Source organism: Bos grunniens, chromosome 2 (assembly GCF_055505025.1).
Source record: "Bos grunniens cultivar Pamir isolate PY7600 chromosome 2, Bosgru_T2T1.0, whole genome shotgun sequence".
Lineage (NCBI taxonomy): Eukaryota > Metazoa > Chordata > Mammalia > Artiodactyla > Bovidae > Bos > Bos grunniens.
In genome coordinates, this window is record NC_141166.1 from 52,422,082 (window position 1) to 52,446,441 (window position 24,360).

The window sequence follows — 24,360 nt, forward strand, 5'->3', positions numbered from 1 at the left end:
AGACCTTTGTGAGCATTTCTGATTCTTGTTTGAACTCTTCCCAGTCTCGTTCAGCAGATGCTGGTGCAAAATCATCGGATGAAGTGGTGGATGAGGTTGCTGGTGACATCTTGGGTAAACTTCCAAACAACTTTGATGTTGAGTCTGCAATGAGGAGATACCCAACCACTTACACTCAGAGCATGAACACAGTGCTTGTTCAAGAAATGGGACGGTTCAATAAGTTGCTGCAGACCATAAGAGACTCGTGCATTAACATCCAGAAAGCAATCAAGGTAAGGGCAAGTCCACCAAGAAAAACTTCATTGAAATAAACAAATCGTTCATTTACTCAGCCAGCATGTATTGGGCACAGATTCTGTGAAAGCACCTTTCTTGGTTCTGGGATAGAAAGAAAATCCCTGCCCTTAAAATGTGTATGGAATTCTGGGGCTGGCAGTTAATAAGTGGGTAAGTGAGTATAGAGTATGGTACATAAAGCAGTCATTTGCTGGATGAGATACATGCTCAGAAGGCAGAAAACATTAAGAGGTAAGAAAAACAAAGCTTCTGCCCTCACTGAGCCTACCTTAGTGAGGGAGACAAACAATTAACAAATAAACTTGCAGTCAATGGTAAATTCTATGGAAAAAAATAAAATGGGATAAGGATGTGGAGGGTAAGAGATGGGAAACGCAGTCATTTGGAGTCAGGCCGTTCTGAAGAGAGGCCTGATGGAAGGGGCAGGCCATGGAATGTCTGGGCAGCGGGTTGAGCCAGCAGGAAGGCCCTGAGAGCAGCAGCCTGGCATGGCCGAGGGGTACCGTGGGGAAGGCTGGCTTGGCTCAAGTGGAGTGAGCACAAGGGAGATGGTAGAACAGAGAGAGGAAGGCACAGGCTCGCGATGGCCTTGTCGGCCAAGTTTGGGATCTTCAATTCTATTCTACAGTGTAGAGGCAAAGGGAGGCCTTCAGAGGAATTTAAGCAATAAAGTGAAATGACCTGTTTTGTATTTTTAAAGATTGCTCTGACCTCAGCGGAACGGATTGTAGGGAAACCAGAACATAGGCAGAAGCCAATTATAAGATAGAGGTCTTCCAGCTGAGTTGGTTTCTTGTAGGAGCAGTGGAGGTGGAGGAGAGTGGTTGGATATGAGTTATTGTTGAAAGAGGAGTCTATCTGGCCAGCTGTGGTATGACCTGGCAGGGCTGTTTGGCTAAGTATTCGGTATCCTGTGTTTCTCCTTAACCTGGTTCTCCCTATTTCCTTCCTGCAAAATGAAGGCCTGGCTTTCCACATTCTAGGAGATAAAAGGGGAAAGAGGCCCGAGGGAGCTCGGCAGCCGATATACGTGGATTCACTTAAATCCCAGTTTGGGTATGGGAATTCTGACACCAACTAAGCCTGGCTGGCATTCTTCCCCTCCAAGGGTTTCTTCATTTTCCTTTCCAGGTTTCATTCAAAGTAGGTGATGTGTAGTTTTGTGGGGAAAGACCCAGGAGTCTGTTTTTTAAGGCAGATCTCAACAGTCTTCATTTTAGCACCACCTTCTTCTCCTCCCTAGCTAAGGCCATCACTTCCAAATATTTGGAATATCCTAGTTGATTCTCAGCTTTGCCCTCTACCAGTTTAGGATCGAGTTTCTCCTGACAACTAAGTCAGCTACCAACAGTCCCATGCTTTCTAGCTCCCAGTATTGTTTTGCTTCTTCCTGCACCTGTAGGCTTATGGGGGTTTTTTGGAGGTGTAGTATTTTTTGTTTTCAGGGGGTGGATTTGGCCATACCACACAGCATACAGGATCTTAGTTTCCCACCAGGGATCGAACCTGTGCCCCCTGCAGTGGAAGCATGGAGTCTTAACCTCTAGACCACAAGGAAAGTTCCTAGGCTTGTGCTTTTAAGAAGGAGCCTATTATACAGAGTGAAGTAAGCCAGAAAGAAAAACACCAATACAGTATACTAACGCATATATATGGAATTTAGAAAGATGCTAACAATAACCCTGTGTACGAGACAGCAAAAGAGACACTGATGTATAGAACAGTCTTATGGACTCAGTGGGAGAGGGAGAGGGTGGGAAGATTTGGGAGAATGGCATTGAAACATGTATAATATCATGTATGAAACGAGTCGCCAGTCCAGGTTCGATGCACGATACTGGATGCTTGGGGCTGGTGCACTGGGACGGCCCAGAGGGATGGTATGGGGAGGGAGGAGGGAGGAGGGTTCAGGATGGGGAACACATGTATACCTGTCGCAGATTCATTTTGATATTTGGCAAAACTAATACAATTTGTAAAGTTTAAAAATAAAATAAAAAAAAAAGAAGACAAAAAAAAAATTCCTTTACTGTTGTTTCAGGGTTTGGAGAATGAGGAAAATGAAATGTGGGTGTTTAATCCATTAAATTTACTCTAAAATTTTCTCCATATGTTAGTTGGAATGATATTGTCAGCTATGGAGAAAACAGAAATGATGGCAACTGGCCCAGTTGCAAGATCACATAGGAATTTTCAAGGGCTTCAAAGTTTTACCATCTGTTAGGATCTTCAATTTTATTCTAAAGTGTAAAGGTAAAGGGAAGTCTTCATTATGCAATGAAGTAAAATGATCTATTTTACATTTCAAAATGGGATAAAATCAATTAGAGTTCACAGTTGCAATCCAGGATATTCAACCTTTCAAGGCACTTTGTATCATTTTGCTCATTTTATAGTTATCACTATCCTTTTAAGAAGGCCAGGACAGAGGTATGTTAGTTGTCTATTTAATAGATAAATAAACTAAGTCAAAGTTAGGCTGTGACTTAATAGGCAGTGAGGAGCCAAGTGTTGATTAAGATCTTCCAAGCTGGGCCGAATGGGTAAAGGTAGTCAAAAGGTACAAACTTCCAGTTACAAAATATGTCCTGGAGTTACAATGTACAGCTTAGTGACTACAGTCAATAATACTGTATTGCGTATTTGAAAGTTGTTAAGAGAGTAGATCTTAAAAGTTCTCATCACACAAAAAAATGTAACTATGTATGGTGATGAATGTTAACTAGGCTTATTGTAGTGAACAATTCACAATATACACAAATATTGAATCATTATGTTATACATCTAAAACTAATACTGTATGTTAGTATTATTTATATTTCAATAAAAGAAGCTTTCCATTAAAATTTGATTAGATTAAAATTAATATTTTTCTAAGAAATAATTCAAAGATTCCATGTCTTGTGAGTCAAAGAAAATACCTTTTCTTTCTCCCTTTTTTTTTTTGCTATACTTAACTAATCGTAACTGTAAACAAGTTTAATTATAAAATTATTCAAATGCTAGAATACTGTCATGTCAAACAATGGTTAAATGTGTTTCAGGGGCTTGTAGTGATGTCTACAGATCTTGAGGAAGTGGTTAGCAGTATTCTGAATGTCAAGATCCCAGGAATGTGGATGGGGAAATCATACCCAAGCCTTAAACCACTTGGGAGCTATGTGAATGACTTCCTTGCAAGACTAAAGTTTTTGCAGGTGAGGTCATCCGAATGCTCATATATTAGGTTTCTTTTGATTTCATTTTCTTCACTAGGATTTGCGACCCCATGTACGGGAGTCTGCCAGGGTCCTCTGTCCATGGGATTCTCCAGGCAAGAATGCTAGAGTGGGTAGCCATTCCTGTTCCCGGGGGATCTTCCCGACTCAGGGATCAAACCTGGGTCTCCTGCATTGAAGGTGGATTCTTTATCATCTGAACCACCAGAGAAGCCCATAACGAGCATTATTGTCTAGTTTTTATGTGTATCCCAAGCATAAATGACCACTACTCAATATCACATATAGTTTATGTAACTGTTGCAGTAAATTGTCAAAATACAAATATTGGAAGTAGAATCTCTGGAAGCTTCTTTAGGAGAGGTGTTCATGTTCAGTGAAATTAGAAATTCAAATCAATGACATTTGAAGAGAAAAAGGGACTCTCTGTGTTGATATTTCTACTGAATATTTAGCTTTAAGAGATCCCTACAATGGAGCATCCTACAAGGCCAGACAAGCTACTAATAAGGAAAATGATTTCTTCCTTGTGCAGCACTCTTCCAGGTCATGAAATCACTAGATTGCTATTTCAGCCCAAGTCAGTAATGGGCCAATTGTCTTGGAAATGTAGAGTGGGCAGAAGCCTGCTTCCTAATTACCTGGCAATATTGGTTCTTAACTATGTTCTTATTAACAATTCTATTTGTTAGAAGTATTAATTTCCTAAGTACTATATATAATGCATCAAAAGTTGCCTGTGAGGAAATTTCTCCAGGGATGGACTGACTAAACTCCCTTTCCATAATATAGGCCTTCTGTAGTACTAGACTTGGTACTAAAGAATTAAGACTGTTCTTGAAAAATGAAGACTCTACCTTGGATGCTTATAGGGGAAAGTTCTTCAAATTCACTTCTTCAGACTGACTTCTATAATTTACCACTTAGTCAGTCAATAGTCAACTACTTGTTATATGATATGAACAGAATTACCCAGGTATCTTGATACTTACAAAGATCTCAAGCTCTCACTACCCTGTATCTTCTGGGAGTTTGTTGTACAATATAGTGTCTTCATACATTAGATTCATTGTATTTTAGTGAAGTAGAAGGGAAAACTTCTAAAGGAATATTCTACCGGGTACTATAAACCAGAGAAGAAAAAAGTGAAAAAACATTATCATCTAATCAGACCTTGTAGGAAGATCTTCCTTTATCCAACTAAACATGATCTAGTAGGCAACAATGTATATTAGACACTCACTATTGTAGGGAGCTTTTCTGAAAGAATCACTGTGCTGCACTCAGTCATGTCTGACTCTCTGTGACCCAATGGACTGTAGCCCATCAGGCTCCTCTGTCCATGGGAGTCTCCCAGCAATACTGGGGTGGGTTGCCATTTCCTCCTCCAGGGGATCTTCTGGACCCAGGAATCGAACCTATGTCTCTTACATCTCCTGCATCAGCAGGTGGATTCTTTACCACTAGCACTGCCTGGGAAGCCCAAAACAATCACTGGGCATGTATAAAACAGTCATTTGTATATGCATTCATATCATTGCACAAGCTGGTGCAATGGATACGAAATTGACGCCAGAACACATGCTGAACATGCTGGCTGTTTTTCAAACTTTGAGAGTATGGCTTTTTATTCCTCCAAGTGTTAGCTTATTAGTTTACTAGAAAATAACAGGGGGAGTGTTTGGGGCAAATTTTATTAAGCAATGTTGTATTCGAAGTTGAAAGGCTCTAGCGTCTGGACACTTGTGCTTTGATACCACAGCAATGGTACGAGGTCGGGCCTCCTCCAGTCTTCTGGCTTTCTGGCTTCTTCTTCACACAAGCTTTCCTGACTGGTGCCCAGCAAAACTATGCCAGGAAACACACCATCCCCATTGACCTTCTCGGGTTTGACTATGAAGTAATGGAAGACAAAGAATACAAGCATGCTCCAGAAGATGGTAAGCGGCAGCAGTGCAGTGAGTTGGCTTATATCTTGACACTGAACAAAAACGTCACCTTCTTGCTTAATTTTCTCAGCTGTTAAAAAGGCAGAATGAGCAAAAGAGCAAGAATAAGAAAAAAATGGGGATGAAATGAATCTGAATAAAGAGTATATGTCCCTTGCATTGTTGTAGTTTTACACTTTGTAATTCTGAAGTTATTTCTAAAAAAATGTGTTGGCTAGAAAGTAATCATCAAATTAACATTACATGGGATAATCAGCCATAATCTTTTTATGGCTTGGTGTTTTAATTGATATACAGTTGATTTCCCATGTTCTGTTCATTTCTGATGTACAGCAAAATGATTCAGTTACACATATTATATGTATATATTATACATATGTTTTATGAATATATATATACACACACACACATCCTTTTATATTCTTTTCCATTATGATTTATCATAGGATACTGAATATAGCTTTCTGTGTTATGCAATAGGATTTTGTTGTTTATACTTTCCATATATAATAGCTTACATCTGCTAACCCCAAACTCCCATTCCACCCCTTCCCCAACTCCTTCCTCCTTGGCAATCACAAGTCTGTTCTCTGTGAGTCTGTTTCTGTTTCATAGATAGATTCATTACTGTCATATTTTTAGATTCCACATATAAGTGATATCATAGGGTGTTTGTCTTTCTGACTTCACTTAGTATGACAACTCCAGGTCATCATGTTGTAAATGGCATTATTTCATTTTTAGTGGTTGTGTACATGTACCATGTCTTCTTTATTCATCGATGTATCGATGAACTTTTAGGTTGCTTCCATGTCTTGGCTATTGTAAACAGTATTGAAGTGGACGCTGGAGTGCATGTATCCTTTTAAACCATGTTCTTCTCCAGATATATGCCCAGGAGTGGGATTGTGGATCATATGGTAGCTCTACTTTTAGTTTTCATTATTCTGAGAGATGAATCAAAAAAAGATATTGCTGCAATTTATGTCAGAGTACCTATGTTTTTTACCAATGTTTTCTACATTCTACCTATGTTTTCTTCTAAGAGTATTTTAGTATTCATTATTACGTCTGTAATCCATTTAGAGTCTACTTTTGTGTATGGTGTTAGTGTTCTAATTCATTTTTTTTTAACATGTAGCAGTCCTTTTCCCAACACTATTTATTGAAGAGACTGTCTTTTCTCCACTGTATAGTCTTGCCTCCTTTGTTGTAGATTAATTGACCATAGGTGCATGGGTTTATTTCTGGGCATTCTATCCTGTTCCACTGATCTGTATTTCTGTTTTTGTGCCAGTACTATATTGTTTTGCCGACTGTAGCTTTGTAATACAGTCTTAAGTCAGGGAGCATTGCTCTGGCTATTCAGGGTCTTTTGTGGGGTCTTGTGTATTTTGGGGCCATGAAAAAAGCTACTCACTCTTAAAGTGACTTTTAAAGTGGCCACAATGCCATTGTAAATCTATCTAGATTTAGTATCATATATTCTACATGTGTTTGCCTAAGATTTGTCTTAACTGAATCACCCTCTAGCACCCAGTAGTTCAGGTATCAATGGGAAAAGCACTACAAAGCAAGAAGCGGGCAGGAAGGAGTGAACAAGGGCTGGGGGTGCTGCCACCTCCACTCTGTGCTGACCACAACTCACAGAAGCAAAGTGACTCACAGACCATGAAAGTGAACGTCACTCGGTCATGTCCAACTCTTTGTGACCTCAAGGACGATATAGTCCATGAAATTCTCCAGGCCAGAATACTGGAGTGGGTAGCCTTTCCCTTCTCCAGGGGATCTTCCCAACCCAGGAATTGAACAAGGGTCTCCTGCATTGCAGGTGTATTCTTTACCAACAAAGCTATCAGGGAAGCCCCACAGACCAGGAAGGGCTGTTAAAACAGGACCCAGTTAGTATCTCCTGTCATTTTGTTTTGTGTTTTCCATATGGCCCGTGAGAGACAAAAATTTATTTGTCCCCATCACATTTCTTATAAAATTGTTGCTAGGTTGGAGGGAACTTTTATCCCCATTGCCGCTGTTCTTAAGCGGTTAAGATGAATTCTTCTCTTTACTCCCTCTGACATAATCTTTCTTTTCCAAGTAAGAAATAGATCACCCATTAGTTAAAGCCAGACATGTACTGGGCTGTGCTTACCAGTCAGCAAGGTCAGAGTATTAAAAGCTCTCTGGGACCTGACTGCAATCTCCTCTACTTTCTCTGTTCCCATCTATTATTGTGACTGGCCTGCAGACTAAGATCTGGCTGGAGATGTGGGCATGTAGGATGTGCTTGCAGATCTCCCTGGCCCCCTCAGGCAGATCCACCCCTGACCTGGCTCCAGGCTCAAGATGCATTTTGCAATTCAGCTTTACTAGAGTTATTCTTGGGAAGTTATTGGATGAGTGCTTTACCAGCAAATAAAATTGACCTTTTATTCCAGCTATTCTTTCCGTCAGTTAAAACCTAGAGAGAACAGAGGGTAAGTCTTCCCCTCAACATCCATCACTGGGCTATCCACATGTGGCCTTTTAAATTTATAACTAAAATTAAATTTAAATCTCTTGGTCCCACTAGCCATGTTTTCTATGTTTTAATAGCCAATCATATTGGAAAACATAGATATAAAATATTTCCATCACTGGAGAAAGTCCTATTGGACAGCACTGCCCAAGTGGATTTTCATATCCTATTTTCACAAACTGCTTTCGTCAGGAGAGCTGATTTGATTCTAACTGTACAAGATAGAAACAGACATTCAGTTCAGTTCAGTCGCTCAGTTGTGTCTGTCTCTTTGCGACTCCATAGACTGCAGCACACCGGGCGTTATTATTTTACAAATATCTTCCAATTGTTCTCTGGATAAAAAAACAGATATAGAGTTAAATGAATTGTTCAAGATCACACCTCACATTAGGAACTCTTCACCTATGTCTTCCTAAGTTCTTCAAGGCCTCCCTTCATATCTGTGCAACAAATTACAATGAATATTTTTGTGTGCAGATACCCATATTCAATTCATGAAACTTTACACAAGTGGATAGCCAGGGATGTGATCCAGGTTTCATGGATTCCTTAATTTTTGTTCTTCAGTTGATCATGTATGACATTGCCTTTGGGATTCTCATACAGACTGAGGTGCAGCCTTGGAGTGAGAAGATTCTAAAAGGGGAGGAGAAATTTAACTCTCAGGACATAAGACATCAGCAGAAGGGTGTTTTGTTCCCATGCTGCCTAGAAGCCACTGGGTCCCTACAATGACATTAAGAACTTCTGTAGATTTTGTGGACTCGACATTATAGTCATTGGTCAATTAAAATAGAAACCAATGTTTACCCAAACAGAGAACTTCATGTAAACTAATTTAAAATTCCTTTCCTCTTTTTGTCTCCCACATCAAGTTTTACTAGGCAAAGTATAGCTATTCTTAAGAATATTAACACAAACTCAGAAACTGACTTTAGAGCAGATCTTCGTTTGCTGAACTAGTGTCACTTGGACAGTAGTCACCTGTAGGAATTTCAGCTTCACAACTCAATCTCAATCTGTATGTATATGCAAAGTGTTGTATTAACCTGCTTCTTTTATATTTAGGTGTTTTCATTCACGGACTATTTCTGGACGGAGCTTCCTGGAATAGAAAGATCAAGAAACTTGCAGAATCACATCCCAAAATTCTTTATGATACAGTGCCTGTGGTTAGTATTTTCTAATGATATATATGTGGGGGGCTATTTTATACACGTACATACACATATGCAGTCAACTCTTTTTACAGTAGTTATGTTTTATAAACTTGCTACCAACATTAGTGAATACCGAACTCCTAGGCAAAATATAAGGTTTTTGCAAAAAACCTAGGCAGAAACACCTAGGCAAAAATCAGGTGGCCACATTTTTGTTAACTGATCAATATATAACTTTATTTTGTGCTTTTGTTTAAAGATACCTTATTTAGTATATACTGTTCATTCATTAACATTGAACTCATGGACTATAACTCATTCCTAAACAGTATTTATAAGGCATATCGCAACCTTCTTGTATGAGGAACATAGATAGCACCTCAGCCTTACACTTAGGGGCCTTTTTAAACAGAACAATTACCAACCGAAAAACAAAATGCAAAAAGCTTAGCATCGAAAGGATACTTGTTTATATTATAGTTGCAAGAGTTGAAACAAGGTGGCAGAATGTCACCAGGTTCAACTTCAGTTGGGAACATGCTTGCTGGTGACTTAGTTTTTGCTGCTCTGGCATGCTTACGAATGAACATGAAAGCACAGAATATCGATATTAGGATTAGGACTAAATCTTAGTGACAGGCACATTTGCAAATATGGAATCCAGGAGTAATGAGGACTGACTGTATACATGTGTCCACATCCACATATAGGTTTATGATTTCTCTTACATATACATTGACCTAAAAATGTGAAACTTGCAGATTAAAAGATCAGATCAGATCAGATCAGTCACTCAGTCGCGTCCGACTCTTTGCGACCCCATGAATCGCAGCACGCCAGGCCTCCCTGTCCATCACCAACTCCCGGAGTTCACTCAGACTCACGTCCATCAAGTCAGTGATGCCATCCAGCCATCTCATCCTCTGTCGTCCCCTTCTCCTCTTGCCCCTAATCCCTCCCAGCATCAGAGTCTTTTCCAATGAGTCAACTCTTCTCATGAGATGACTAAAAGATAGTTATATGAAAACCATCCATTTAAAAAAATTGTTTTCTAGGCACCAGTCTTTAGCATGGGCATACTAAGCTATATAAATACTAAGTTTCCAGCTGTTACTGCATTATGAGAAGATGGCTAGAGAGATTTTCACATAATTTGAAGGGTCAGTCTGGGATAGTGATAAAATATAGGCTGAGTTTTACATGAACTTATATGAATTCTGTTTGTGGGACACTGGGAGCCACTCAAAGACAGGCAATAATCCTTCAGAGCAGCAGTTCTAATCTACAGAGAGGGACCAGCTGACGGCCGATTGCAAGAAACCTGCCATATATATACCAAGATACTGTGGACAGATAAAGTTTCAAATAAGAGACCCAAACTGAAAGTCACAAGGGCAAAATGTCTGCAATTTCAGGAGTCGATCTGGATCAATTTTTTTCTTTCATATAGAAACTCAAGTTTGTGAATAGGATTTTAAGTAGATAATCTTCTGAAAAAGAAGTCACTAGTAAGAAAAACTCCCATTAAAAAAATCCACTTAGTTGAAACAAACCATGTCCAACTTGAGTGTGAAGTCCTTGTATTCAACAGTATCTGAAGAACAGCTTTCTAGATCTCCACAATTATGTGGCAGAGAGACTAGTACCCTTATTAGCGCCTTTACACAGTTTGTGCTTAAACCTAAGAAACAACAACAAAAAAAGGAATTCCAAACAGTGGGGACATCAAGAATTGCTATTAGTACTGGACAAAGGTATTCAAGTTCTAAAAATGAAACACTGTTTCCCCTTTTTGATCATAGTTTGTTCTTTACTCTTATATTCAGAAATTAACTTGCTCTAAAATTTTATTGAGATTAGTGAGGTTCAACTATACTTAACATTCTAGGAACTTGACTAATGACTCTTTAAGAATAATCATAGAGTTGTATTGCAGTTATAAAAGCAACTGTGTTTTAAACAGCACAAAATAATAGCCCTTTTAAAATAGTCACCTAACATGGGGGAGGTGATCTAGTTCAACAGTCACTGATAAAAATCCTTTCAGAGTATTTTGGGATTGGCCTTTAATAAAGCAACATAATTTTGAATATCAGTGGTAGCAGTTCTCACCTTTGAAAAGTATATCTGATTTTATTATTAGTGTAAGCACCAAAAGTCATCCTCAGGTAGGTATGGTAGGGAGATGATGAATAGATGGGTAGTATGCTTTCTTAGAGTAGATCACTATTTTTTCTTATTTAGCTTCTAAACTGGTTCTGAAGATAATTCTGAGAGCTCTAAATGTTTTGAGCAATGGCAGCACTGCTGACAAAAATAAAATCAATTTAGCCCATAGAAATTTGCAGACATAACTAACCTTATGCCAGTAATCCCACATTAAGTTCAAATATATATAAATATAACAAACAGCCTTGACTTAAATTTTGTCTACTTCCTTCTAGATGTGGCTAAAGCCCTGTAAGAGAACAGATATACCAGAACGACCAAGTTACACTGCCCCATTGTATAAGACAAGTGAGCGGAGAGGAACACTGTCAACCACTGGCCATTCTACGAATTTTGTGATTGCCATGATTCTTCCCTCTGACCAACCCAAGGAACACTGGATTGGACGGGGTGTAGCGCTGCTGTGTCAACTTAATTCATAATTAGAAGGTGTCATTTCCCTGTTTTCGTATTCGTTGTTAGATGAGTGAGTCAGTAGAAAATATATTTTACTTTTTAAAGAAGTTATTTGGTTTAAGTCAATTTGACTAAAGTTATACTTAATATTTAAAATGACTCATACTTCAAAGTTAGGAACTATTCTAACAGATTAAATAAGACACACTGGTATAGTTGCTCTTTTTGAATAACTTTATTTGGGGAGCGTTCCATAAGCATTAGGAACATACATAAAATGACACACCACTGTTGACAATGAAAAAACAGCATTTGATCATTTCCAGCTTTATAAATTTTTAAAAAATGATTCCGTTACAACAACAAAAAAAAGTTTAGATATTTTAGCAAGTATCACCTTGCAGGACCATAATCACATTTAAGCCACTGACTTACTGTTAATGGAAAAAATTCACACTGCATCTAGTTACTATAGTATTTCTAAGCATAATCACAGCTGATTGAATGCAATGTGATATACACCAAAATTCATATGAATGTCACACAGTGACAGCATTGTACAAGTAACATTAATGACCTCCAACAAACACATGTTAAATTAGACTGGTCAAGCTAAATGGAATGTTGGAGCCAAACAGAAATGTAGTGGAATTCAGATTGTCTAGTAAGACTTGAAATTATACATTAGGATGATGTAAAAACTAAATACTGGTGGAACCCCAAGAAAAATACTAGCAGCAACTGTTACAGCCCTCTTAGAAGTTTAAAAAAAATCTAGCAAATAAAGATACTACCATTTTTGAGAGAATATAAAACTTTATATACTTCAGCATAACCTATTTGCTTTAAATCAGGCATTTGTTTTTAAGACTGGGAGTATATTCCAGCTGTTGCTTTTCATAAAAGTTTTAAAATTAAGCAGATTTAATGCTGGAATGCAGAATTCTCCTTGGGCATAAAGACCCCAAAATGAACTATAAATATACCTTGGTTCAGAAAGCAAGATATCTGAATCACTTGAAGTTGGCAGTACTAAATAAAATATCAGCACCTTTTAGCTAGGTTGCTTGAAGGGTCAAGCAATGAGATGAGGACTGTCCTAATTCAGTGCCCAATGCTGAAAGTAATCTAAGTATAAAACTCCTACTTGTTATAGAAAGCCATGAAGAAAGCAAGAAATAATTTTTCAAATTCAAGCATAAATGAAGGAACTAACACCTAATGAACCCCTTGCTTACACCATACAGGAGAAACACTGGCAATACTCTTAATACCTGGATGCATGTGCTGCTCAGTTTTGTTTTAAAGTTCATGGAGTAAGAGAAAAGGAACTGGGGAAAGGAGGAGGACCAACTGAAGACATTTTAAATGGAATGGAACGAGTTTGGCTCTTAAATATCTGAACAGTAAGATTTTTAAAGCCGCTACACAGGTAGCCAAGCAGATCAAAACAAAGCTGCCCGCAGGTAGTTCAAATACAGTTTACCTGGCATAAATGAAGACCATGTGGCACAAGATGTAAACAGAAAAGCTACATGCATATGATTAGTACTACAAATTATTAGGTCAAAATTCAGGATAAATGTGGCTTGCACTTCTCACAAATCATTCACCATTTATGGCAGGAGAACAGGGCACCTAAAAAAGAGACTAATTCCTACCAGGCACGAAAAGCACATGTTGGCACAAAATGATAAGTGATTTCAGCCGAGTTACTTAACTGCATCTTCCAAGTCACCCGGTACCATGACAGCCAGGGCATCAATGGAGATCACCCTCAGAACCATTCTTACACTCAACGTACAGATTATGGACATGGTAAACTTGCTGACTTACAGCCTTACTGCCAGCCACAGCATGTGCTCTAGCTCCCAGTGCCAAACTGGTAGAGCACTGGGTACATTTAAAACTTAAATTTCCCAAATAACTAATTATTTCTGTTAAAGTAGGGAATCTGAATATTTAGACCATGTTTGGGTTCTTCATTTTGCTGATATATTCTAAAGGGTTACAATTTTAAGGAAAAAAAAAAAACATTTTACCACACGCTCCAAACCCCTTACCCTCACCAAAAAACCTGAAACAAAAATAAAAGTTAAAAAAAAAAAGCCCAAACACCAAGTATAATATTAATACAAAGAACCATTATGAATCTGTCATTAAACTGAAGCTCACACAAATGTACAGTCACAAATTTCAGTAGTTTAGGCTGCAAGTTTAAACCCTATGCAAATATATACAAAAATAGTAACTCTAGATTCAAAGAATAAGGGCCTTTTCCCAATGCTAAATCCATACTCTAATGCAGCCTGAGCTTTCCTCTAGGTGCTACAGTCCTACTTTATGCAGCTTCAAAGCTGTGTCATGTTGATCCCATATGTAGCTGAATTAAAGGACACTACAATTCACTTTTAGCACAAAGAAAAGTCTGCCCGAAGTCCATTTAAAATATTTTTAAAGTTTAAGTGATTTTTTTTCTTTTTGGTTCAATTTCTATTTCTGCATAGCCACAGAAGTTTCTACTAATAGAGACTACTTTAGTGTTTTTTATATGATTATTTCTTTATAAAAAGTCTTAATCAAACCTATATCAACATTGGTTCATGGAGTCCCATTTTCTCCTTTCTTTATCACAAGTTTTATATTTTTAAAAGACCCCTTCATGCAGGGAAAACAGTACTGAGCACTGGTCTTTGTGGTTAGGCTCAAATCTATGAACTTGTAAGTAGTGCAAGCCACTGACTTTTCTTTGAGCAATGTGCTTACAGTACAAGGAACAGATGCAAAGCTGCATGGTAACATTCTCATCATCAGCAGTGATTGCTGGGAATGGTCAAAACTGGAGGTCAAACACAATTTTGTCTTCATAGAGGGCAATTACCAGCATAATGGCAAATCCAAACAGCAATCCTAAATTCTGAAGAATGAATTGCCCCACTGGACAGAAGCCATGTTCTTCATTGTCACCATCACCATGCAACATTTCTGGAAGCTAAAAAATATTTTTTAAATATTTTAAAACAATTTTGTATAATCTCATTTTTTAAAACATTTTCCTATTTAAGAAGTTAGTGACTAAAGCACAACTACTAATACTTTTGAACATGGTGCTAACCATATTTTAGTCAAACACTTAGAAATTTTATGCTCTAGCTATGTACTAAATAAAGACTAAATCTGTGCCCTCCTCACCTCCCAACAGAACACATCATATATGTATTAGTTACTTTTTAAAAGTTTTACTGTCTGCCAACATTTCTGCTAAAGTATAAAACTTTAGCAGTTTTGCCAGTGAAACTCAGGGAAAAAAACACCACCATTCCCACACTTACTGATATATCTTAAGCTCACTGAGAAAGTAAGATTCCTTTGGGGATATTTCATTCAAAACTATCATTTATTCACCCTTTTCCATCTAAATTCTCATTTCCAACTGCACATTTCATCAAGGATACACAGTAACAAGACAATTCCAAAATTGATACCTTTATGCTCTTAAAAGCCATTATTTTTCTTCCAATAATAGACAGAAATAGTGTATCAAGGCTGTGCAGCAGTACTACCAAGTTATGCATGCTATCTTCACAAGGTATTCTATTCTCTTAACAGTGGTAACATTTTTAAAATTTGAAAGCTTCCAATATCTTTAAAGGCACAGTACACTGAAAAGTATAGTTCAGCTTCTAAAGCACAAGCATATACCACATTTAAAAATAATCCATAGAAAAGTATAAAACTAAAATCTTTAATGTGTCTAAGTAAAAAGGATTTGCTGAAGAATGAATGTATGTGCATTATTATAAGCATACATTCTTCCAACCCAAACATAATCAAAATTTAAAAAGAACTATTTCCAATTCTCATATTCATTTTTGTTTGTTGTTTGTTTTTCAAGTTTGGAGTGAATACCTACAGGACACTGATATGCTACTCTACTTGACACTAAGCTTTTACTCCAAACAGTATCTTGGTACTCTGGGGTTTAGGGAGGAGAAATGCAGTGTTAAGTACATAATGTCTACAAGGAAGAAATATCATTATTCATTATTAAATAATGAGTACAATTAATCCAATTACCATGCTCTGACAGTGCTACAGTATATTTAACAATCTCCTGAGAGTCCTATTTAAGAACTACTTCATGCTGGTTATATGTTCGGTTTATAGAAGTCTGTGCAGTAGTGTATGCTAATGGAGGTTACTGTTCTTATCCAGCAGAATTAAGTAGTAGAGACCATTATAAATGTCAAAGGTGAATAACTGTGACAGACATTATATGGTCCACAGAGTTTAAATATTTATTATTGTTTCTTTTACAGAAAAGTAAAAGAAATAATAAATATTTAAACTCCGTGGTTTGCCAACCCCTAGATTAAGACTACAACTGGCAGGTTCTTACCTATCATTTTAGAAAGAAGACTACTTTTATTGTTACAAAAACTTTTTTCCCAAGATTTTATGGTTACAAAAACTTTTAACTGTCCTTAGTATTTAAACATAAACAATGTACATTTCACAGAAATATTCCCTCTAGACATGTGCAGATACCAACAAGAAGAGGCACCATAGTGCCTCCCTCACACTCAATTCTGTCCTGAATGCTAACACCAGTACTGTCTGTCATAACCAGTTAAGAGCCAGCCAGTACCTACCTGTATGACCACAGGTGTTAACATGCAACAGTGCTTGTTGATAAACAGGTGCTATCCAAAGCTTCCAAAAACCAGAAACTTCCAATTTGTTATCTGTCTAAAACTAAAACTACTGGTATTGATGCTGTCTTACTTAATGACTATATAAATCAATATAAACTTCTTCCTTTTAGCTAAAGTGATCTTTATAAAACAAAAATGAGATACTGTCTGTCATTGTTGCTTAAACCTTTTAATGGTCTCCCAAAATTCATAAGATAGACTAACCTTTTTAGCATGGAAAATTGTATGACTCATGATCTGATCACCATCTACATAATTAATGTCACTGTAGATATATTACCTAATATATGTCCTAAATGAGTCCTAAAATATATGTTGATAGTTTGTCCCTGTCTTTTAGAATACTTAGGTGTTTTCAATTGAGACATTATAACTACTCTGCAAAAAGTTTTTTTTTTTGAAATATGAAATATGATTTCATTTTTATTTGCTTGCTTTATTAGCAATAATCATTTTATTTCCTCAGAATATAGTCCCAGGAGTAGACTGACTGGTAAAAGAAATGATGTTATTTCTTACATGCCCTTTCCTCTTGATTCTGATAAACTCTTCTACCTTCTTTAAATACTTGGCTCAAATTTCCCATTCCAGAAAAACTTGCCTAATTTTATTTCCCAATTTTTTAGCTAGACTCTAATTTCACAAACATGGTACATCAGTCTATCATAATGTGCATACAAAAGATTGTAATTGATGGCTACTTTTCTTCTTCATTAGACTATTAATTCCTTACTATAATGACACTCTTGTTCTTTTTACAAGTTTAGCTCTCTAATATAAGAATTAGCTCATCCACTCTTCATTCAATTAATTATGAATTAATTATACATCTCCAGCAGTAACTGAAATATTATAAAAATGCCTGCCTTCCGAGAACTGATTGCCTAATGGGGCACAAAATGAACTCAATAAATAAAAAAAATGTTCAGTGTGTTATTAGTAAATTTAGATGCAAGTGCAAATGAGAAAAAGTAAAGTAGGAATAGAGGATGTGAAATGTTGGTGTGGAGACTGAAATTTTAGATAGGGTTCCTCAAGAAGTAAGGGAACTGGCCGGGAGAATGTCTCAGGAAAATATTCCACAGGAGTGATCAGCGAGAGCCAGGACCCTGAGGCAGAGTGTGCCTCCTGGGGGAGCAGAAGTGAGGTAAGGTTAGGAAAATCAGGGATGGAAAAGGAGGATAAAAAACCTTGAAGATCAAAACAAGAACTCTTGTGCTTCTGCTTTAATGAGATGGAAAATCACTGAAGGGTTTGAAGCTCACAAGTGATATGATCTAATCTAATCTTACAAGGATCACTTGGAAAAAAAAGTCACCCAAGGTGTGGTGATAGATATAGAGTGTGGTGGCTATGACAAGGGCAAAAAAGCAGGGAGAACAGTTAAAAAGAGATGATGGTGCCTGGAAGGAGACTAGAGTATAGGTGATGAGGAGATGGAGCCCCAGTAGATGTGGAAGGGACAGAAAAAGGAGAGTCAAAGAGTGATACTCAAGGTTTTGATCTGAGAAAGAATAAAGAAGAAGAAAAAAGTTATTGTTAATAGATGGAGGATTTAAAAAAAATAGATGGAGGATTCTAAAGGAAGTGCTGGTGTAAGGAGTAGGGTTGGCAAATATCAAGAGCTGGTTTCTGAATATATTAAGTTTATAACACCTTTTAGATATTCAGGTAAGCTGGTAGATAATGCTAATTTGGAGTTAAGGAAATGGCCTGGGCTAAAGATGTAAAGAAAATGAAAGTGTTAGTCACTCGGTCATGTCCAACTCTTTGTGATCCCATGAACTGTAGCCTGCCAGACTTCTCTGTCCATGGAATTCTCCAGGCAAGAATACTGGAGTGGGTAGCCATTCCCTTCCCCAGGGGATCTTCCCAACTCAGGGATCAAACCTGGGTCTCCTGCATTGCAGGCCAATTCTTGACTGTCTGAGCCACCAGAGAAGCACAAAAAATGTGATGTGATACACCCTCATTGTGTGTGTGTGCTCAGTCGCTCAGTCGTGCCTGACTTTTTGTGACCTCATGGGCTGTAGCCTATCAGGCTCCTTGGTCCACAGGGTGAGGGTTGCAAAGTTAGAAATTATCAGCCAATAAATACTTAAAGCCATGAGACTTTAGCCATGAGACCAGGTAAGATTACTGAGAGGACTTTCATCAACATTCAGAGGTAAGGGAAGAGAAGAAAATCCAGCAAAAGACTAAGAAAAGGCCAGAAACATGGGAATTCAGGAAATGGTGGTGGTACAGAAGCCAATGGCCAAGGAAATATTCCAAAGAGAAGAGCATGATCAACAGCCAGATGCTGCTGTTAGGAAAAGTGAAATGAAGACGAACAGGGTAAGTGACCAGCGGATTCAGCAATGTTCTGGTGAATGGTAGATCTGACAAAGTAACCTGGCAGAACAGTCAGGAAAAAAGCCTAATGAGCTAGACTCATGAGAGAAAAGAATTAAAAAACAAGAATGGGTAATTACTATAACTGGGAAGGAGAATAATAAATAGGGCAGTAGCTAAAACTGAAACTGGAATTTAAAAAGATCCTCTTCCACCCTACCTTTTTAAGATAGGAAAAGTAACACGAGGTTTATACACTGATAGGAATGATCCAGCAGGAGGGAAAAATAAATGACGCAGGAAAAAGGGAGAAATTTAAGGGAGTTGGGTGAGAGAGGGGATAGATAAGATCTAGAGAACAGTTTGAAGGAAGCTGGATCTAGTAGGAACACAGACGTTTTTTCATAGTAACAGGGACAAAGGTAAACAGGCATTGACACAGGGAAATGAGTAGAAATGGTGACAGGAACTAGTGGGAAGTTGTCTCAGTGGCTTCAGTGTTCTCCATGAAATAGGAGGTAAGGTCATCAGCTAAACATGAGGACAGTAAGTGAGGTGTTAGAGGCTTAAGGAGAGAGGAGGTAAATGGCTGCTTCTGGATATAAAATAAAAATTATTTTTTCTTACTGTCCAAACTTGCTATAATAAATATTCTGTAATTAAAAATTTAGGTTATATAACTGAAACGAGACTATCTAATAGAGTCTACTAGGTAGAAAAGTGAACACAGTTATCTAGTTAAAAACAGAAAGTAACCAAATTATTTTGCAAACACACTGCCTAACACATATAGGGTATAAAAGTAAAATTAAAATTAAACTAATTAGTGTTACAGATTTATTAACTTTAAATTGAAGTTAGAAATAAGGGCAATTACATAAACCCCTTGGAATATAAACCATTTTCTGCAGAAGGCTGGAGAAACATAGTACTTCCTTCCTATTTGCTATTAAGCAAGCTCAAAGAATTATTTTGTTAACCATAAAAAAACACTTCCACCTCAATATTACAAAACCTTCAAAGTACTATAGTAATTTTTTAATTATACCTTTAAATATTATTGATGGTTACTTTGAATAGTAATATTATTTGATCAAAAACTTTCAAGATAACTGGTTGCCAAAGAAGGAATCCTCCTACTTAAATGTCCTAATAGATTACTTAAGATATCATATGTCTTTAAAATGGGTTATATTTATTAGTCTTTCAAACTACATCCAAAGAGTTCTTCCATTTTTGGAAGTTCATTCTATTTACAGGTTTAGTGTAAGAACAAAAATATAAAATGAGCTGTCTTACCATATCCACCAAGGCTACGTAGAGGAACATGCCTGCAGTGATTGCAAAGATCCAAAGTGTGATGTTATTGGCATACTGACCAACAGCTGTGCCTATGAGCATGCCTATGTAGGCCATCATGGCAGAGAGGAGGTTGTATACAATTGCTTGCTTTACAGTCATGCCTGCTTTAAGAAGAACGGCAAAATCACCTGCAGTTAAGACATAAGGTAAGTTTTAAAACCACAGGATTTTACTTACAAATTCAGGAAAACACCAACAAAAAAACAAAATTAAGAATGACATTAAAAGATATACCTTTATAACTGAAATTTTATAATGAAATTTAATTTTACTTATTAAACCTTAATACATGCAAAACCTTGGGTGAATCTCAAAGGCATCATGTTGAAAAATAGTCTGGAAGGTTATATATGATTCCATTATATGATATTCTCAAAAAGATAAAACGATAGTGATGAAGAGCACTTGGGGTCACCAAAGGGCAAGGATAGAAAAGGGATGTGACTACACAGGGACAGCATGAAGGGGTTTGTTGAGATGATGGAACTGTTATCCTTGATGGTGGTAGCAGTGACACAAATCTATATACATGTTAAAACTCAAAGAACTGTATATCAAAAAGCAAGGTCAATGTTACTTGATAACTGAAATGAAAATTTACAGAACACCAAAAAGACATAAGAAAAAAGAACTTCACCACAGCACTTTTTGTGAGCAACAAATAAAGCTCTCTACTCTGATGTCTGCCCCTTCTAAGGGAAATGGGCTAAGAAAGAACAGAGGTAACAGATTCTAAGTATATTGTATGCAGTTTACATTTATGTTTTCTTTATTCCAAAAGAAAAGTTAAATCTTAATTCTGAAAATCCTAAAAGTGTAAAAAGAATAGAGAGACTTTTCTCACTCATCTGTCTAAAGCTGGTAATAAAGGATTAAATATTGATTAGAGAGACATTACTAGAAGGGCAAAATGTTGCTAGAACTAACAGTCTTGAAGCTAAAGGGTCAAAAGCAATAGTTTCATTAATTGTAACTTTTTTTTGTTTTAGCTACTAAATATACAAACATCCAGTCAATTACTGAATGTTCAGTAGATGCAAGTTACTATACAGAATACTGAGGGCTGTTTCCCATGAGAAGAATAACTATTTCTTTCCCATGAGAAGAATACTGTTTCTTTCCCATGAGAAAGGTACCTTACATGACTAAAAGCACATGATCTAGGTGTGTGTGTGTGTAAGTTATGATTACATGATTCTCATTTATAATAGATAAGTAGAAGTTAACAACAAAGAAATTAGTGCAAGGCATTATTTTCCATGTTCTAATGAAATGCTATAAACTACATCCTGCAACATTATTGGGAAAGATAATACAATCGAGATTACCTACCAACGGCTTCTAAACTGCCATTCTCCAGTTTCCACCTAATATTGCTATACATCCTATAGCTTCTCTCTCTCATCTTAAATACTTAATTCTCCTGCTGAGACTTGGATTCAATGTCAATTTTTATCTCTTCTCTAGAGTTTTAATTTCCTCTGGCCTTTCTTCCTCAGCTTCCTCTAGGGAAAGAGTTCCCTAACTTCTTCCTTTACAGAGTTCCTCACCATACTTTCAATAATTCACCCATCTATTGTGTTAAAGGGACAATTTCATTTAGCAGGGTTTAGGTAATATAAAATGAGACTACAGAAGTGACATTTAGATTATAAAATACAGTGTTTCCTTTTATAATTTCAAATAGAATTTTTAAAGGAGCATTATTGAATACTCATTGAACCAAAGTATTGTTAAGTACAAACATCAGTTCTGATGCCTTCCTGATATTACTGGGTGGGAAGATGATTACTTTCATCCCTGAATAACTACAAAACAGCATGAATTAACTAGACAAGATTCCAGATGAGATATTTAGTTAATACTTTTTAAAATTAAGGTATAACTTACATATATAATCCTCCCCTTTTGTGATGCTGAGTTTTAAGAAAAGTATATATTTTAAAAAAAGTATATATATTATGTAAACATAACTATCAGACTCTGTTTCTTTACCTGCCCAAACCCCCAAATTTCCTTAGGCCCCTCACTTCTAGTGATCTGCTTTCTGTCCCTACAGTTTTGTCTTCCCCAGAACATCACATAAATTATGTAGTCCTTTGAGTCTGGATTTTTTTTTTTTTTTCACTTAGTGTGATCTAAGATTCATCCATGTTACAATTTATATCAGAAAATCATGGCTTTTTACCACTAAGTAATATTGCATAGATGAACAATAGCTTATTTATCCCTTCAGTAGCTTAAGGACATTTAGGTTGTTTCCAATTTTTGGTAATTATGAATAAAGCCACTGTACACATTCATAAATAAATTTCTGTATCAACCAAAATTTTTGTCTCCTGTATGTAGACAGGAGTTCTGGTTGCTCCTGATCCTTTCCAGCCCACAATGACAAATCCAGTACTGAATTCTCATGTGTTTATCTGTTATCTGCATAACTTCTTTAGTGAAATGCCTGTTCAAGTATTTTACCCATTTTTTTTAAATTGTTGAATTGTTGGTTTCCTTATTACTGAGTTGAGAGGTCTTTAAACTTCCCAAAAGACTTTGATCAGATATATATTTTCCGAATACTTATTCCTAGTCTTTGGCTTGTCTCTTCATTCTCTTTAAGTGTCTTTTGTGTAGAGTTTTTACTTTTTAGGAAGTCCACTTTATTACTTTTTTCCTTAGTAGAGCATGCTTTTGGTGTTGTATAGAAGAACAACTTGCTTAATCCAAAATACACAAGATTTTCTGTTTTCTTCTAAAATTCTTTTATATTTAAAATTTTTTTCATTTAGATCAATGATCCATTTTTAACTTTTGTCTATGGTAGGAGGACTTTTTTTTGCAAGTAGATATCCAATTATTGCAGAAACATTTGTTGAACAAACTATTCATTCTACATGGGATTTCCTTTGCACTTTTGTTGCAAATAAGTTGCTATATGTGTGTGGATTCTATACCTTGTTCCACTGATTTATGTACCTATTTTTTAACTAATATAAATTGTTTTGATTATTGTGGATTTACAAGTCTTAAATTTAACCTTGGTTTACTTTTTAAAATTCTTCTGGCCATTCCTTTCCCTTTCCATGAAAGTTTTTGTAAAAAATTCATTTATCTCCAAAATAGTCTATTGAGATTTCAATTGGGAATGTACTGAATCTATAGGCAGAATTAGTATCTTAGAAATGCTAAGTCTTTTGGTCCATAAACTTACAATAGATCTTCACGTAAGTTTCCTCTGATTTCTTTTGTTGGCAAATTGTAGTTTTCGGCATACAGATTCTATTGTATATTTTGTTAGATTTAACCAAAGTATTTTGTATTTTTTGGTGTTACTGTGAACATTACTTTTTAAAAATTTCAATTTCTAATTGTTCAATGCTAGTATATAGCAGTATAAATGACTTTTATATGATGTTCTTATATCATGATGAATCATTTAAGAATCTATCTTTGTCCTACTTTTATCTCAGGTTATAATTTCCTCAAAGTTATCTGCATATTTTTCTACCCTTCTCTTCTCAGTAAGAACCTATATAAACATTTGAAAAATAAAGGAATCCTCAGCTGGAATTTACACTGAATAAGCAAATATATTCATCTTTTGACAAATCAATATTCCTTCCTTTCTGCTGACAATGGATATCATTAGCACAAAGAATGAGGTGTGCCTACCAAAGCTGTTATATTAATGCAATCCAATGTTATAATGTTAATATCTGCTAATATGAAATCTTTGAGTTTTTTTTAAGTATATACTGTAAGGTTTTTTTTTTGTCTTAACTAATGCATGTATACACATGTATAAATCTAAACAGTGAATGTTCAATTTTCCCTGGACAATTTATTTAGCACATTATGAGTATCTTATTTTGAATTTATTTAATTCTTAATACTCATGAGAAGGAAGGAAAAAATGGACAGTATTATAGACAGCCACTCTAAGCTGAGTCTTAACACATTATTGACCAGGGATTTTTTTAAAAACTAATGCCTGTGGCATTAATACATCTCTGGTCAATAATGTATTAGTAACACAGTTACATTTATTTATCAAAATGTTATTTCCTTAAGTTAAAACATTGCTCAATGTCAAGAAAAGAGTTTGGATCATCTACCTTTTTGGATTATCCTCAACCTCACTTCCCCTTTATACATTCTTATATAGGTTTTCTTATAAATTATTTT

At 36.3% G+C, this 24,360-nt stretch overlaps 2 protein-coding genes across 14 annotated transcripts in view; one reads left to right on the forward strand and one right to left on the reverse strand.

The window, feature by feature from the left end:
* Nucleotides 1-11,877, forward strand: part of DNAH7 (dynein axonemal heavy chain 7) — a 259,815-nt gene extending 247,938 nt beyond the window's left edge. The window contains 5 exon segments of the mRNA XM_086366894.1: nucleotides 45-275; nucleotides 3,345-3,497; nucleotides 5,281-5,458; nucleotides 9,054-9,157; nucleotides 11,590-11,877. Coding sequence (XP_086223020.1) covers nucleotides 45-275; nucleotides 3,345-3,497; nucleotides 5,281-5,458; nucleotides 9,054-9,157; nucleotides 11,590-11,796 — 873 coding nt within the window. The 3' untranslated portion in view covers nucleotides 11,797-11,877.
* A 109-nt stretch (nucleotides 11,878-11,986) lies between these two features.
* SLC39A10 (solute carrier family 39 member 10) overlaps nucleotides 11,987-24,360 on the reverse strand; it is a 162,901-nt gene continuing 150,527 nt past the window's right edge. For all 13 annotated transcript variants that reach the window (XM_086366856.1, XM_086366790.1, XM_086366831.1 and 10 more), the window contains 2 exons: nucleotides 20,119-20,309; nucleotides 11,987-14,762 (listed from right to left, as the gene is read on the reverse strand). In XM_086366856.1, coding sequence (XP_086222982.1) covers nucleotides 14,604-14,762; nucleotides 20,119-20,309 — 350 coding nt within the window. In that variant the 3' untranslated portion in view covers nucleotides 11,987-14,603. The remainder of the gene's footprint in view (nucleotides 14,763-20,118; nucleotides 20,310-24,360) is intronic.